Here is a 16,744-nt window from a genome sequence, read left to right on the forward strand (position 1 = left end):
AAACCTAGTATATGTTTAGCATCGATGCTGCAGTTGCAGCACCGTTTTCTATGTTGCTGATGTATGGGTTGGAAGCACCATTTTCTCATAAAACGGTGCCTTTTTTTTTGTTTGAAATCGTTGCTGCTAGGTGGGACATTTCCTGGAGCAACAACTTTTTCTGTTTGGTACCAATGCTCCAGGAAACGTTTTCTGCACTTCTACCCATTATCCAATGCCACATTACTGCTCTGTTGGCAGCAACGAGCTGCATCTCCAGAAAACACCAAATTTAACGTTGCTCCAAACCATGCCTTCCTGATTTCCAAGGCATGGCTTGGAGCACCATTTTCTATAAAAAAAAACGGTTTCAAACAAGTGGCTGTTTCCTGGAGCACCGTTTTTTCTTACGTGATACTGATGTGGCACTGTTGCTCCAGGAAACGACAACGATGCCAAACAGCCGCCTAATTTTTAGAGTTTCAATATTTGACGTTTGTATGGGTTCAAAAACCATTACATATCATATGTTATGCATTAATATATTGCATCAGATGTTTCTATCGATAAATTAAAAGGGAATGAAAAGCATTTAGATACATGGATAGACCTGTGTTGGATAATTTTTACGGTCTTTGGTTAGTGTCAGTGACAGTGAGCTCTTCTAATAAAAGGTTTGTAGGGATAATTAACGATAATAGAAACAATTGACTTTAATGTTTTAAAAATCGATCTAGAACTGAAATTGCTTTCACCACTTTCTGATTCTTTGGTTCAATCGTTTGGTTCAAATGGATTAAAAATTAATTAAAATAAAAAATTAACTCAAAATATCATTGTCCATTAACCAGTGGATTGCTAACCAATTCAACGGCTTTTTGGAAAATAATGGTTTAGGGCTAAAGTGAAACCTGACTGATTAAATTTCTGGGCCGAACAGTACGACCATCTGAGTTAAAGGGTGGAAATAAAAAGTAAAGATATAAATTACAATCAAATTTTACTTTTATGACTGCACCAATGCGCACACCAGTCGGAGCTTTTGACGAACCTCATTTTGGCACATTTACATGTATAGGTCGAGTTGGTCATGGACTCATGGTGCATCATCACTGTGTGGTGGTCTGGTGGACAATATACATTTTCTTGCTTTTATATTTGTAATTAACAATATTATAGATGTAGGGGGTGTTTTCCAACTTGAATGCTTTTTGAGTTTTTGTTTTCATGTTTATTGGGAATTTCCACATCAGCGAAAGAACAATTGTTTGTTTCAAAAAACAATACATGTATTGTAACCATCAAAAATCAAAATAATGTTTTTTAAAACAAAAAAAACAATTTTTGTAATGTAGAAATTATAAGATTTATGGAACATTGATATTTAATAACCAGATGAAAACATGTTCTTCAACCAGAAATTCAAGAACACGTATTTTGCTTCAGCTGTGGAAACAAAACACACACACAAAAGTGATAAAACCACCCACATGTTTTCTGTGTTTTTTTGTTTTAAGAACCAAGTTGTTTTCAAACCAGCTGGTTCTGTTTTGTTTATGGATTTGGCAACAATAAAAACAATTCACATTGGAGAACACCCTTGTAGTTGCCCAATAACACTTGGTACAATTGGAACACTGGGGTGGCAATGGAAACTCATATTCCAGATAAAAGAAAACTAAACTCTGCATATTGTGATCTATGGAGAGGGAGTGAATGCAATATTTCAGGCGGTATGCATCTCCATGACAAGCTTTAGAAATTAGAATCTTCATTTGCCATTCAAGGCGCAACCATCAACATCCACATGGAACAATGTGACCGGTACATTCCTCATGGGCGGTGATGGTGGCATGTATGACCCATAAACCTGTATGGATGGCATTTCTCTTCTAGCAAAATGCATTGTAGAGGCAATACATACTGCCAGGACTGAGAATTGCAGACAAATCACATATATATATATATGGACATGCAAACCAGTTAATATGTCTGAGAAAGTTATGTGCAAAAGAAAATATCTTGCAAAGATTATAGGTAAACTATGGATCCCTGCTTCTCATTTATTAATTTATTTTTTGGTTGTTTCCTGCTTTTTATTGACATAAAAGAGCTTCCAACACGCAACAGATACAATTAGACTAACACAAGAATACCATTTGACATGATGCTGCATTTATAGGTTAAACATCACTTTAATGGCATTACCTCCACGGGCGCTGGTTTCAAAGGCCTCTTCTACCTCCTTCTGGGAGAAACCAAACCTGTGGGTTATAAGGGGCTTCACATCAATTTTTCCACTTCTCAGAAACTCAAGGCAAAGAGGCCAAGTGTTCTTATAACGGAAGATGCCAATGATGTCAACCTCTCTGACATGAAAGAAAGGACTAGACTAAGTACTGAAATCATCAAAAGCAAACAGAAACATCCACAATATTGGATTCCAGCCATAGGGTTCCTAATACCCTAAGGATGTTTCTCTGAGATTTGATATATCAAGAGAAGAATTAAACAAAAAGAAAGTGGAGCAATAGATAATACCTAGCAGCAGCTGGAGTGAGAGGGACAGTCATCTCATTATGGCCCATTCCCACAAGGCAAACCTTACCACCTGAACGAGTAGCATTAAGAGCTGTTGACATGGTTTTGTTAAAGCCTGCACAGTCGAAAGTCGCATCCACTTCACTTCCCATAGCCTTGTGTATTTGAATCACTTCTTCAGTGATATCCTATAAAATAGCTAATTTAAAACTAGATATACAATAAACCACAGGATAAGCCATTTATAGAGAAATCAGGTTGTACACACCCACATAATTTAACTTTCAAGAATTAAAGAAAAATCAACTTGGAAGACAGAACATGTGACCTCATGGCTAATTACTGAAAAATTTATCTCATGGCTGTGCTGCTATAGTATAGTTCATCAAACAATTGATCTATGGTCCCAACTGAAAAGAATAATTGGAAAGTTCATCTCAAAATATGGTAAAAGGTTGCCTAACCTAACTAGTTTGTAAACCAAAAAAGTGTGACAATTTTTTCCTTTCTTTCTTTAATAGGAGATGGCAATCAACCATGACAACGCTGGACAGTTCTGGATTGCCTTTACAATCATACCCTGCTACTAGAAAAGCAATGGAAACTAGAACCATATTTTGTTCCAGTGACTTGTATCTGCCACTGTGGAGTAGCACTACAGTACTTCCACTACACCAGGAGGCATTTTCGATAGTAGTACACATCCAAATTCACACATTATTTTGAGAAACAAAAACAAGTTTAATGAATGCAGATAAAAGAAACCTTCCCAAATCAAGGTGCTGGGTAAGCTATATCTAGAAACAAATCTAATCATAGGAAGTGGAAGTTATAAGTAAGACATACTTCAGATACCATTTTAGGATGACAAGTTTATGAATTATATAATAAAGTGAATACTGTTTTAGGATGATTTATCATTTATGCTTTAGTTATGTGCAGGCTGAAATTTGAAATTGTTCAGGACAGTTGAGGCCTTCAAAAGAGTATCCAGTAAAGTTTACATGGTATAGATGGAGGCCTTAACTAGAAATATCAGGAAGTAACCTGATACAGGGGGGTAAAGAATCTATATTTCTTTGGAAGGTTTGGAATATTGTGGCTTCAATTGACAATCTAAGCTTCTCTAAAAGGTAATTCCATGGTTTGATGGCCAACCCTAATCTCAAATCTAATGAACAATTTGGGAACAAACAGTAGAAGAATAGGACCTTTGTTTTATCACAGCATTACCAAGATAGAATGCAAGAGGATCACATTATCAAAGCTAATAGGAACAACAAAAAGGAGAGATGTAAAAACCTGAATATTTGTGGAAACTTTTACTATGTCATCAGCACCAAGATTCTTTGCAACAGATAAGCGATGATCGTCCACATCCACAATAACAATTTTGGGGGCTCCAAAAGCTCGAGCTGCTAACATTGTAACCAGGCCTATGGGACCTGCTCCCATGATCAATACCTTTGTCTCAGGGCCAACTTCAGCACGACGGCAAGCATGAACACCGACACTAAGGGGCTCACACATGGCCCCCTCCTCCAAGCTCACATTGTCAGGGAGCTTGAAACATAGATCTGCAGGATGGACCACCTGTTACAACAAAGGAAACATCATCATTGTCATCATCATCATCTAAGCCTTGTCCCAACTATATGGGTTCAGTTACAAAGGAACGCCTTTATAAATTATATCATTGCCAATGTTATAGCTAACTACAAGGAAACTGATACTATGATCTATTTCAATTAAGGTAACTAAGGCTTCATTCTGCATGCCTAAGATGTCAATATGAACAGATAGGACACAATTCAAGATTTCGAAAGGTCAAAGATTTGGTCGAAATGGGAGCATCCCACCCTGATTTTCAAGTCATAGGCTGATAAACATGAGAATGCAGATTCAAGTCTGAGAGCAGATACTTTGTGAAAAAAAAATGCCAAAGGTTAAGTCTCTATCCAGTCCACCTCTCTCAAGACCACAGATAGCTGGGACCAACATTGGATAATGGCTTTTTTAGTACTAAATTAGTTATTTAAAGTAAATTTTCTCAGCCCCTAAAACTATACTAAGCAAAGTAACATTTCTAATATTGGTAGAATATTGACAGTATGAATCATACAACTTACTATGACGTTTTGGTTGAAAGCAATAAATTGCTTCAAATAATATGTATGGGTATAAAAGGATTTGACTTAATACTAATATGGGAATTGGTTTGAGATTCAAGAACCTGGTTGGCAAGAGATCCATGGACTGGAGGTGTTGCAAAGAACTTCATATCAGGACACAAATTGTAGCGGCCACTTTTGCAGAAATCACAACGCCAACAGTTGATCCCTGGCTCTAGAGCTACACGGTCACCCACAACCAAAGATTTAACTTCACTCCCAACTTCTTCTATGACCCCAGCACACTCGTGCCCAATCACCATAGGCTCTTTAACAACAAAATGAACACAGCTCATGGTCTGAAAAAAAGAACAGAGCAATTACTCAGCAACAGAAACAGCAGGGCATCTAACAGTATTTATTGAAAGAAGAAAATTGTAGTAGAACAAAACATATACAGAGCTCGAAGTTACTCAGTAAAGTAATTCAAAGAATTAAGAGAGAGATGAAAAGTGATCAGAATTTGACCTTGAGGTAGTGAACATCACTTCCACAGATACCGACAGCTTTCATGCGAACCCTAGCATCATGGGGACCTGAGATTTTTTTCAGGAAACATTAATCAAGCAACAAAATTATCAAATAAACCAAACCCACGAATCACTGGTGAGCAGAAGCATAATCTGAGTCTCAATGAACATAAGAAATTAAGAACAGAGATTTTTCCAAGCTAAAAATCACCAACCCCACGAATCACTAGTGAGCAGAAGCATAATCTGAGTCTCAATGATCTTTATCCAGAAAGTTTGGTGTGTATATATATATATATATATAATGTAGAAAACAGAACCTACCAAGAGGAGGATGTATGAAAGGTTGAATCTTGAGGTTGTTGACACCAATAAGCCAAGCGGCCATGTTCTCTTCTCCCTCTCCCTCTCGACCACCATGATCAGACATCCCCCCTTCACCCATTTCTCTCCCTTCACTCTTTGAAGAATGCAGAGTGGAGCGTGGAAACTACGTAGTTATATAGTAGTTATATAGGAAGCTTCAAAGCCTCGACATGATGCACGACTGTGAAGCCTCGAAATGGTAGACGGAAAGAAAGAAAGAATGAATGAATGACGATGGTGCAAACTGCTTCTACGTTGTAACCAATCCAAGTGTTTCCTCAAAATTTAATGCATTTGACAATTCGAAACGGTTTCCAGCGTTGGTCCCACGAATGTATGCCCTGCGGCCTTAGATTCCTAAAAGGAGTACAAATACAAATATATAAAGCGCAAAAGCTTGTATTTCGTATGTATTTGTATTGTATATATTTGTATTTGTATTTCTTGCAAACTGAGAATTTATCGATTGAGCCACCGATCAATTAATGGACCCGACATTGTTTAGGAAATTCATTTTCCTAAAGCTTATATGAGGGATGGTATTTTTCTTGGACTAGCGGTAAGAGATTATATTGCCTTAATCTACAAACCAATAAGGGTATTTTTTTTCCATCTTGACTATAAATTTACACAATTGCTGTAGTCACTTATTTCGCCTCATTCTTGCTCAATTACATCTCTGTATTAATTTGCATTTACCATTGTGATTTCTTGAATATTTTGAATTTGTTTCATAATAAAAATAATAAATAATTATATTATTTAAATTAATATCTTCAATCATATATGGAAAAACCAGGCTATCTCTTTACATGTTGAAATGGGCTCTAGTGCTTCAAATTAAGTTCAAACTTCAGAATGCAAATTGTTTCTCTTCAGTTAAGGTTTGGACTAGCAATAGCAGTGAAGTTGACACCCTATTGTTTTTTGTTTTCTCTTTCTTCTTTCATTTCTTATTCAACATGTTACATCCTTCTAGTAACATCAACAGATAAACACAGCTCAACCTTTTATTTATATTCTCTTCTTTAGCTTTGGGCTCTTATGTTTCTTTAGAAAGATATCTTCAGATGGTTGGGAGTATAGATCATCATGTAATCATGTAATGCCATGACACTAATACATTCAAATTCAATCAAGACCCTTCAAACTGTTCTCAATAAATCTTGTAGCAACTCATCACTTAACTCCTTTCCCTTGCTTAATAAACAAGCAACAAAAAATGCAGAGCACAAATGGGTACTGTTGTCACAATATCAATAAGAAAGTAATATAACTTTTAATGATATTAAAGATTAATAAAAATAGTACTTTTGAAATTAAATTTTAGTTTTAAAATATTTTTAAAATAATGAAAATTAGTAAAATATAAATAGCATTCGATGCAAAGAAGGAAATGAGAGAGAAAAGTCAAATAGAAGTTACATAGGTTATGATTATGATGAAACACATAATCATTCTTTTATTATAAAAGTTAACTTCACACCATTCCACACCATGCTGTGGATGGAATCACGAGATAAATCTGTTGATGATATTTTGAAAGATAGACCATTTCAGTCCAGAGTATATTGTGTTTGAAAACTCGCTACACCTCAAATGAATGCAAGTTTGAGTGTAGCGTGTTTTGAAATGAGCCACCATCCTTCAATGTAAGAATTATTCAAATTATTTATAATTCTTATTTATTTTTTCCCCCACTTTTATCTACATTTATCTAAAGTTGAATTAAAAAATGTAAGAATTATTCAAATATTCTAAAAATATATATAATAACTTTAAAATATTTATTAAAAAGACAAAAATAATTATAATCTATTTAATAATATTCATATTATTAATAATTATATATTTTTTACAAAATTCATCACGAAATTATTTACAAAAAATATAAATTATGATTTTCTTGATTATTCAATCTAAATGTTATTCAAATAATAAAAATCTAACATTAAAAATGAAATATTATTTAAATATTTCAATAACTAAATTTCTTAAATAACAAAATATTAAAATTAATATTTTAAGTCAATTAATAATATATTTTAAATAGTTATTGAATAACCTTCAATTATGATAAATAGATTAAGATTTTAAATATTTAGTTAAATCACTAAATATTTTAAATAATGAAATATTTAACATAACTAGATTTTAAATAGTTAAAATAAAAAAATTATGCATTAATAGTACTATAATTTAATGGATTATTAAATTCAACAAGTAATTAAAATTTAAAATTTAAACAATGATAATTAAATTCAACAAGTAATTTCATTTATACCAATTAATAGTTCTAGAAAATAACTTTCAAAAAAATTATTGTTTACGAATAGTAACTTTAAAAACTTAATCTATATATACTAAAATTAATATTTGATGTATTTCAGTAATTATTTATTGTTTTTTATGCTAAATTTATTTTCAATAATTATGTATAGATGTATTTTTGTTTTGTTATTTAATAGAAAATTTTCAATAATTATTGGAGTTTAAACTACTATCATTTAGATTTTTTATTTTAATTTATTATGTAGTTTTTTTTTATAAATTTTTAATAATTATTGGAGATTAAACTATTATTCACATGTTAGTTCAGTTTAGTTGTAGGTTGTTTGGCCAACCAAATCAGCCTGGTCAGGTTAGGGAGTCAGTCACTCATGTTATATCGGTTTGGGTTAATTTTCGATTTGGTTGGTCGGTCCAAAAGATTTAAACTTAAAAAATTAAGTTTAAATTTAAAAAAAATACAATGGAGTTAATAAAAAAATAAATTTAAAAATTAAACTTATGATATAAAATATTTTAGCCTACAAAATATTGGAATTTTTTATTTTCTCATATTAAAAAATATATTTAAAATATAAAATATTAATATATATTTATGACCAGGTCGTTCGATTTTAGTCAGTTTGCAAATGGCCAAAGCGAAACTGATCCAACCTAGTCGGGTTGAGAAATTGTTGAACCAAAGTCAAGTGGAAATACTAGAAATTGAGTTGGTCAGTTTCATTAGTTTGACTAGGAATGGCAACGGGGTGGGGCAAGGACAAGGAGTCTCTCCCCATCCCCATCCCCGCGAAAATTCCTATCCACATCCCCGCTAACAGGGACAAAATTATTCCCATCCGTGTCTCCACAAGGATCCCCACTCTTTGTGATTCTTTATAATGTCAACCATTGTGTTTTTATTTTTTATTTTATTTAAAAAATTAACAATTAAAATTTACAATCCTATTAGAAAAGTTTCAAACATATTCAATCATATTTTTAAAAATATTAATATATAGACGTATGTGTACATATATACATAAGCATATGCGTATATATGCATATATATCAATGAGGATCCCATGGGGCAGGGATCAGGGTTCCCATAGGGCAAGGAGTGCTCTCCCCATCCTTGCCAACGGGATGAAAATTTCCCCATATCTGTCCCCGTGGGGTGGGGGAATCATCCCCATCCTGCCCCATTCAAGGTAAATCCCCAGAAAATTTGTCATCCTAAGTTTGATAAACAACCCTATCAAAAATTAATTATTGTTATTTTTGTAATGTAAAAAAATATTAAAAATAGTATATAAAATATAAATGATTATTAATTATTATATAAGATAATTATATACTATTTCATGTTTCTATTGTTTACCATTTAACAAATCTCATGCATCACAAACATATTGTTGGTGTTATGCATGTAGTAATTTGTAAAATCTCTAGGATATTACAACATTTGTTAGATTTCTTCTGAATTTCCATAGTACATCTAGAAAGTATGTATATCTTTCTAGTATATTCATATATACTAAAAGTGCATCATAGATCATATTTATCCATTTATAAACATACCAATAAACTTTGTTTGGCCATAAGTCACTCGTGAGACCGTAAAAGGAAACAAAAATCAATCATCAGTTTTGAGTATAGATTTACTAAATGCAAATAGGGGTGGATTCGAGCCAAGCCGAATAGTACCAAGCTCAAACTCGGCTCGAGTCAAAAGTTCATAAGCTCGAGCTCGGCTCGGCTTAGCTCGTTTTATATTTTATAAAAATATTTTACTATATATTTTAGAAAAAAAATATTTTATAAAAATAAAAATTATATATAAAAAAAATATTTTATATTTAAAAAGTTAATAATTATAATATTTTTATTATATATTATTCTCTCTCTCTCTCTCTATATAAGCCTCACAAGCCAAGCTCTAGTAGGCTCAAACTCGGCTCATTCAATAATTGAGTCATTGAATTGGGCTTGAGCTCAACTGAAGCCAAGCCAAGCTGAACTCAAACAGCTCATGAAAAGCTCAGCTCGTTGCAACCCCTATATGCAAACACTCAGATCTCCCCATGAATTTAATATCAAGTTGCTTTTTAAAAATTACATTAATTCATAGGAATAAATGGTAGCCAATCTTTTCCGCATCATAGATTTTCCAATAGAATAACTATATTAGCAAAATTTTAACGCTATGGGATTGAGATTGTCGACTTCTAGTTCAAGTTTTCGTATTCATACAATAAAATTCCAAGGCCAAGGGTACTTGATATTACCCAAAAATTTAACGCTCTCCTCAAATTGTTGTTTAACTTATACATTGAGATGGAACAATAATAAGGCAAAAGGGCCAACGAAAAAAACTTTTGGCAAACATTACGCCCTACGGAGGATTGTTGTACAAAAAACCAAAAAAAAATGTTGTTATCCATTGAAATCAAGGGGCTGTTGATGCAGCTTCTGTCGACCATTTCCACACTCTGAGTTCACCAGTTCCGTCACCAGTGAAAAATAACCCGCCAGGACCTATTTGAATTGCACGTACCTCCTCCTTGGAAAATATCTTCCCCCTCTCACTGAACCTATACCATATAATAAACAGTCCCTTGATTAAATGAGATGTAGATACCCGTATCCCCTTCTCTCCTGCCTAAGTGCATTCAAACACAAGAAAGAAAATAAAATAAAAGAGACGAGTAAAAACTTACGATGGCAGGTCATAGAGGTGGACAGTGTTGTCGTTGCATGAACACAACAACACAGGTTTGGCTTGTGCATCATGAATACCACAGAGAGCAAGTACGCCCTATGAGGAACGAAACACATAATCAATAATCATATCATTTTTTTATCCAAATCAATAATCATATTTTTATAAACATATAAACCTTCAAGCAGTAAAAAAATGAAAAACAAATGCAAGCACCATTACTGGATCCAGAAGTAGTGGTCATCACGTGTAGAAAGACCAAAAATAACCACCAAAAGTAATAGGCAAATGGCTCAATAAAAGAGATCAGGATATTATGTCACATTACATAATACAGAAATACTCATTAGATTATCCCACATGCTTTACATTAGCAACCATATGGGAAACCAACTCTATAAAGGAAGGTAGTAATAGAACGAGAAACCAGATCCTTACATCTTAAATTCCAAAAAAAAAAAACATTAATAGAGCGTGTAATTAATCAAGCAATTGAAGTCCAATGAAATAGCAATGCTTCAAATCACAAAAGAAATTCTCATAATTATCTTACCATAACCATTAAAAAGACAAATCAGAGACTGTATGTTGTACTAACAATCCCAAGTTATGAAATTACGACAAGATTATAATGTGAGATCCAGTGTACTAAGATCTACAGGAAACTTTTATCAATTCATCTTTTCCTGATAAAACCTACTTATTAACATGATAGGAATGCAATGACAAAGATGCACAGCTCAGATTGTGACCTTTTTCCTATTTAATGGAAGATTTCTTATTACCATGAAATATGACATAGATGCAAGATAAAAGAAAATCTCATAAAATATCTTACATGTTCTTCATTATGTGTGTATGTCACCTCCAAGCCACCACTTTCAGTAGCCACCCACACCTGCACAACAAAGAATTAAAATTAAAAGTGAACTTGATAATAGGAATAAAAAATGTGAAGTATAACATAGAGAAATCTGCACAATCATGGAAAACAAGAAAATAAGCAAACCTTTATTGTCTTATCCAAAGAACATGACAATAAAAAACGATCCCAGCAAAGAACAGACATTACAACTGAAGTGTGATCTGTCAGTGTCTGAAGACACTGTAAAGTATCAAGGTCCCACACCTGAAAGAAAATAAAACAGTTTAAAGAAAAGATAAAGAAATATGAAGCATGTTTACAAAAAGTAAACACAAATAATGAGATAAAGATAATCAGAATCAACTAAGAACAAACTCCTAACTTCCCAAATAGAAATATTGATAAATATCTCAACTAATATGATGAAGGCAACAACATGTGCATGATATTATAAGCAAACGACAAATAGTGCATCACTCAACCACATTTCTCAGAGTATTGATTCTCTTGATACACAAAATAATCAAGAGTTTGTATTTGACCATAACTGTTTATTTCTGCCTTATCTTTTGGCAGCCATCTTACCATCTTATTAAATGACTTTTTATCATATAAAAAACACTAAATCTAACAACTCCTCTTAAAAAGGGAAGGTGACCCCAAGATACTATCAATACTTTGAACCTTGCCAAATAATCAAATATAACTTGGACAAAATCTCTCAAATCTAGGATGCTTGATGACAGGCTGGGTTTTCTCCAACTTCAGCTAGGCTTATTTTATCAGCCCAACTTACAGCTATGCTTAAAACCATTGGTAATGTAAAAAAAAAAAAAAAAATCTTTACTAAAATACAAAGAGTGCAAGGCTGGTGAAGAAGAGTTGCCACAAAATATATAAGCATAATAGTATAGAGGCATAGGAACAAAAAACAAGAAAATGAAGACCGCATCCACAATTAGCACATAAAGTGCGCACTCAAACTTGACATATTCTTCATTACTACCATCTGGATCATCATCACATATCCTTGAAAACAAGCAATGGGGGCTACGGTTCCCCCATAAGTTTTGAGAACACCCTTGATATTTGCTAGAGATAATAAGAGGTGAGGTAAACTTAACAGAATGCCCCTATATCAAATTAAGTTCCAAATGAAAAGATAACTGAGGAAAATAGAGTTTGAGAACGTTTTTGTTAATTCATGAATAGGATCTACATGGGCACACACAGATCCATGGATCCATACATCCTGATCAGAAAAAAAAAGCATCAGTAGAATAAGGAAGAAGTTGAATTGATAGATATCTTTCTTGAAATAAACAAAACAGGTACAAATTAAGAGATGCTTCCTTCCCATCATATTACATAAGAGGAAAAAATGCTCACTTAAAATCATCAAGTTGAATGTCCAAACAAAAAAAAAATCTCTTAATAACCACATATAGATGGAAGTTGCAATGAATGAAACCAACTTACCCTTATTGTATGGTCCATAGATCCAGAGTAGAGCCTATTAGCTCCAACAACCAATGAAACAACAGCAAGAGTGTGACCCTGAAGGGATGCAGCTGGTTGGAAGGAGTTGGTTGCAGCACTAAATTTCCATGCCAGTATATTGCTATCCTGCATCATCAAACAAAAGGAACTTATTCAGATCCATATGGGGACAAAGAACCACCTCCTGGTATACTAATTCAGGTGTGTAGTCAAGTATGTATGTTTCCAAATCCTAATATCATATATGAAATATAAGGTTTCCATTTGACAATGGAGGGTACAAGTTAATTTGGAAATTAGGAAATGAAAGTGGTGAATAGAAGGCACACGCCAGTTTGAAACTTAGGTACAATGGTATGTATTAATTTGAACATTGGAATCTACAGGTTAATTTAGGAGTGCATTTTAAAACATGATTACGTGTCTCTGTGTCCTGGAATCTTGCAGAAAAACCCAGGTTCCCCTTTCTTTTTCAATGGTAAATGTACAGAATTACGATAATGATAAATGTACATCTTCAACCATGTACACCATACGAAAATTAGGGAATGGAACTGAAGAATAGAATATGCATGTTAATTTGAAATTTAGGAAATGAAATTCCAGTTGTATTCCAAAGAATTACCTGTATCCCAGCAAAAAGCATCTCATTACCCACAGCCAGAGAATAAACTTGTCCAACAGGGCCATCGAGACTCAAATCAGTTGCAGTTTGGGTGTTCCATGCCTACAATATCACCATTTTAGACTCAATTAAGTAAAGCATCCTTCACAAACTACTCTAGGCCAACAACAAAAAAATATATTAGTAATATATACAAGCTAAATGCATATAGACAAAAATATAAAAGATAAAACATAACAAGAAAGTTAGCTCCAGCCAATCAAGTTAACCTTGACACCATTTGGAATTCCAACAAAAACCCATGGCCCTTCACTAATCATGCATCCAATTTCACCTCCTAAGTTTACAACTCCAGCACACTGTAACAAAACAAGGATAAACCATGGGATCTAAACGGGTTATACTACATTGTATCGAAACACAAAAGCAAGAATGGATCCATAAAAGAGCAATAAAAAACCAGAAAGTTACAAGATCACAACCTGCCCCGTCTGACAGTCCCAAACGCGTACAGATTCGTCTTTGCTCCCTGAATATAGCTTGTCAGACCCTGAAGGAAGCGCTATCCCCGTAACAACCTGTTCCATGAGTTCCATCAACCAACAAACTGAGAGAAACACACAAGAGAATTGCCCATATGCAACTGTCTGGATGAGAAGCAGCAATCGTGAATAAAATCACCTTCTGGTGTCCTTCCAGCTGCGTCAACAACGAGAAGCAGTCGCCGAAAGACCAAGAATGCAGATACCTGCACTTATCACCGTAGCTGCACTTCCCTGTCATCCAATAGTGACAGACCTTGTCTTGTGTTTTGTGAGGAACCCTAACTCCCCCAGCTCCCCCTTGAGACCGGCCCCACGTTGACGACATCTGAGTATGGTTAGGAGCTCTACGAATGGAAGGAGGACCAGAAAAACTCCTATCATCGACGAAACCCTGAGAACGCTTTGCTGGCGTTCCATCACCGTTCGGTGGTGGCAACTCTCTGTGCAGGAACGGGCAAGGATATCTATTACACCTCCCCGCCCTCCAGTGGTAACAGACTTTCTGCGATTTATCAGTTGCAGCAGCTCCCAGTCGATTAAACACTCGCTTATTTCCATCTCTTCCCGCTGAGTCGACATCCATAACTACCAAATGCAAAAAGAGATAAAGAAAAAAGAAAACCTAGTTCAGGATAAAAGGCAACAACCTAGTTTAAATACTCCACTCCGGCTAGATATTGCTCCGGATAATGACCTTCAATCAAAACTCAGAAACCTCCACCCCTTCCATCCAAAAGAAAACTTAATATTTTCTCCGCCTACACTCCAAAAACAGGTTGACGAAGAACAATCCCTACAAACTCGCGGAACACAGACCGATAAGCCGTTCCGGGACTCTAAGGAGGGGAAAACAAACATCTCCCGTGGATAATAAAGCAAGGCAGCAGAATATATAGATCCGATCATCACGCGAAGTAATGAGAGCTTCTCCAAGTCCTTTTATTTAATGGCGGAAGATGCCCTAGAAACTCGAAATTGCACAGACCGAGAGATGAGGAGTAGCAAACCTGGATAAAAAATCCTCGTTTCTTGACGGCGAGCCCTGTTCATTAAGATATGTACCTCGACTTTGATCTTGGTCCGACGAGGTGAGCGAGATTCAAAGTGTTTGGGATGATGGACGAAAGAAACCCTAACGCGTTTCAGAGTCTTCTTCTTTCTTTCACCGGAGCACCTCATAAACGCATCCGAGATGTTGGACTATATATAAGTCTTGCTTGAGTCTCAAACACGAGGAAACCCACCAAGTTTCACACACGCTTTTACACTAGCAACACTGACAGATAGCGATGTCATGTTACCGGTAGTATGATAATCCTCTATTTCACAATCTCATCCGCTGATTTTGTTGATCATCTCCTGAAGAGATCTTTGACAATGAAGTCGTTGACCGGTTCGAGATAGCTAGGTTGACCCATCCAAACCGGTGGGCTGAACTGGGTTCCACAAGAAGGAAGGAGATAGGATTATTTATGATTCTCATAGTTCAGCAAATGACCCAATAGGGTTTTTTATTGGGTTTTTAGCATAGCAGAGCAACTTTTGGGGTTTAATATCAATAAAAGTAATATGTTTAAAAGATTTTCAAAAATATGTTAACTTTTTAAAAATAATATTAATAAAGGGCAAAAACACTTCATCTTCATCTCCTTGCCATTTGTTCACCAGAACCGCCATCCGCCACCGCCGTTTGCTACTGCTCGCCTTCGGCAACATTACCAGAGGTGGCTGGAGACAGAGGTGGCGGCGGCGGTGCTAGTGGTTATTCCTCTGCCTGCCACCTCTGTCTCCACCCATCTTTGGCAACACTGTCGGAGGCGAAGGTGGAGGTGGGCGGAGGCGGTGGTGGACGGCGGCTCTAGTGAACAAATGGCAAGAAGAATATGATGAACAGTGTTTTGCCCTTTATTGATATTATTTTTAAAAAGTTAACCTATTTTTGAATTTTTTTAAATATATTGCTTTTATTGATATTAAACCCCAAAAGTTGCCCTTATATGCTATTACCCCTTTTTTATTCAAAAGATCTTTGACAATGAAGTCGTTGATTGGTTCGAGATAGCTAAATTGACCCATCCAAATCGGTGGGTTGAATTGGGTTCCACAATAATCAAGGGCCTACACAATGGGGGTAGCCCATCCCCCACCCCAGCCGAGTCGAGCCGAATAGTATGAGCCTTGAGCTCGGTTCACTAATGTATTACAAGCTAGAACCTTGAGCTCGAGCTCAACTCAATTTAAAAACTCATAAAAGAGCGAATAACCCCATTTTCTAGACTTTTTATTGGATATTTTTACCCCTTATCTAAACAACATACACCGGGCATAAAAAAGGGCATATATGTCCTTTACTCTCACTCAAAAAATTGCCCACTTATAACAATTAGGAAACTACCCATGAATTGTAAATAGTTTTGTCTTGGAGATATTGTCACGATTCTCTAAATTGGGCTCGAGCTCGGCTCGTGGGCACCCCTACTTGTGGTATTGCTGCCAAGTTGAGGCACGATCAAATCCATTGAACTACAAATTCTTCATGAGCCTATGAAATTTGAGTGTAAATTCTGACCTATTTTTGTTTCAAATTTTAGCTTCTTTTGTTTGATTGTTGTGCAAATGAAGTAAATTAAGACACGGAGCAGACTTGAGTAAAATCCAAAACAAAATTGAACAAAAATTTACATTTTTTACA

The 16,744-nt window shown here is 35.0% G+C and overlaps 2 protein-coding genes across 3 annotated transcripts; both read right to left on the minus strand.

Annotated features, from left to right (window-relative positions):
- Positions 1-1,987: 1,987 nt before the first annotated feature.
- On the minus strand, positions 1,988-5,744 carry LOC104612681 (sorbitol dehydrogenase). The gene is made up of 6 exons (XM_010280200.3): positions 5,486-5,744; positions 5,160-5,227; positions 4,754-4,990; positions 3,823-4,113; positions 2,521-2,708; positions 1,988-2,348 (listed from the first exon to the last, which is right to left on the minus strand). Exons 1-6 carry the CDS (start codon positions 5,604-5,606, stop codon positions 2,156-2,158), a joined length of 1,098 nt encoding a protein of 365 aa, XP_010278502.2. The 5' UTR covers positions 5,607-5,744; the 3' UTR covers positions 1,988-2,155.
- Positions 5,745-10,055: 4,311 nt separating this feature from the next.
- Positions 10,056-15,245, minus strand: LOC104612682 (zinc finger CCCH domain-containing protein 48-like). 2 transcript variants are annotated; one of them, XM_010280202.3, is made up of 10 exons: positions 15,060-15,244; positions 14,189-14,637; positions 13,990-14,085; positions 13,777-13,866; positions 13,508-13,609; positions 12,862-13,008; positions 11,527-11,646; positions 11,356-11,415; positions 10,516-10,613; positions 10,056-10,389 (listed from the first exon to the last, which is right to left on the minus strand). In XM_010280202.3, the coding sequence occupies exons 1-10, from the start codon at positions 15,229-15,231 to the stop codon at positions 10,245-10,247; spliced, it is 1,479 nt and encodes a 492-aa protein (XP_010278504.2). In that variant the 5' UTR covers positions 15,232-15,244; the 3' UTR covers positions 10,056-10,244. The 2 variants fall into 2 exon arrangements, with proteins under 2 accessions (XP_010278504.2, XP_010278505.2); XM_010280203.2 differs by lacking the exon at positions 13,777-13,866 and having other exon boundaries at positions 15,060-15,245.
- Positions 15,246-16,744: the final 1,499 nt, after the last annotated feature.

The sequence above is a fragment of the Nelumbo nucifera genome, chromosome 6 (genome assembly GCF_055504915.1).
Source record: "Nelumbo nucifera cultivar China Antique chromosome 6, China Antique-T2T, whole genome shotgun sequence".
NCBI classification, from domain to species: domain Eukaryota; kingdom Viridiplantae; phylum Streptophyta; class Magnoliopsida; order Proteales; family Nelumbonaceae; genus Nelumbo; species Nelumbo nucifera.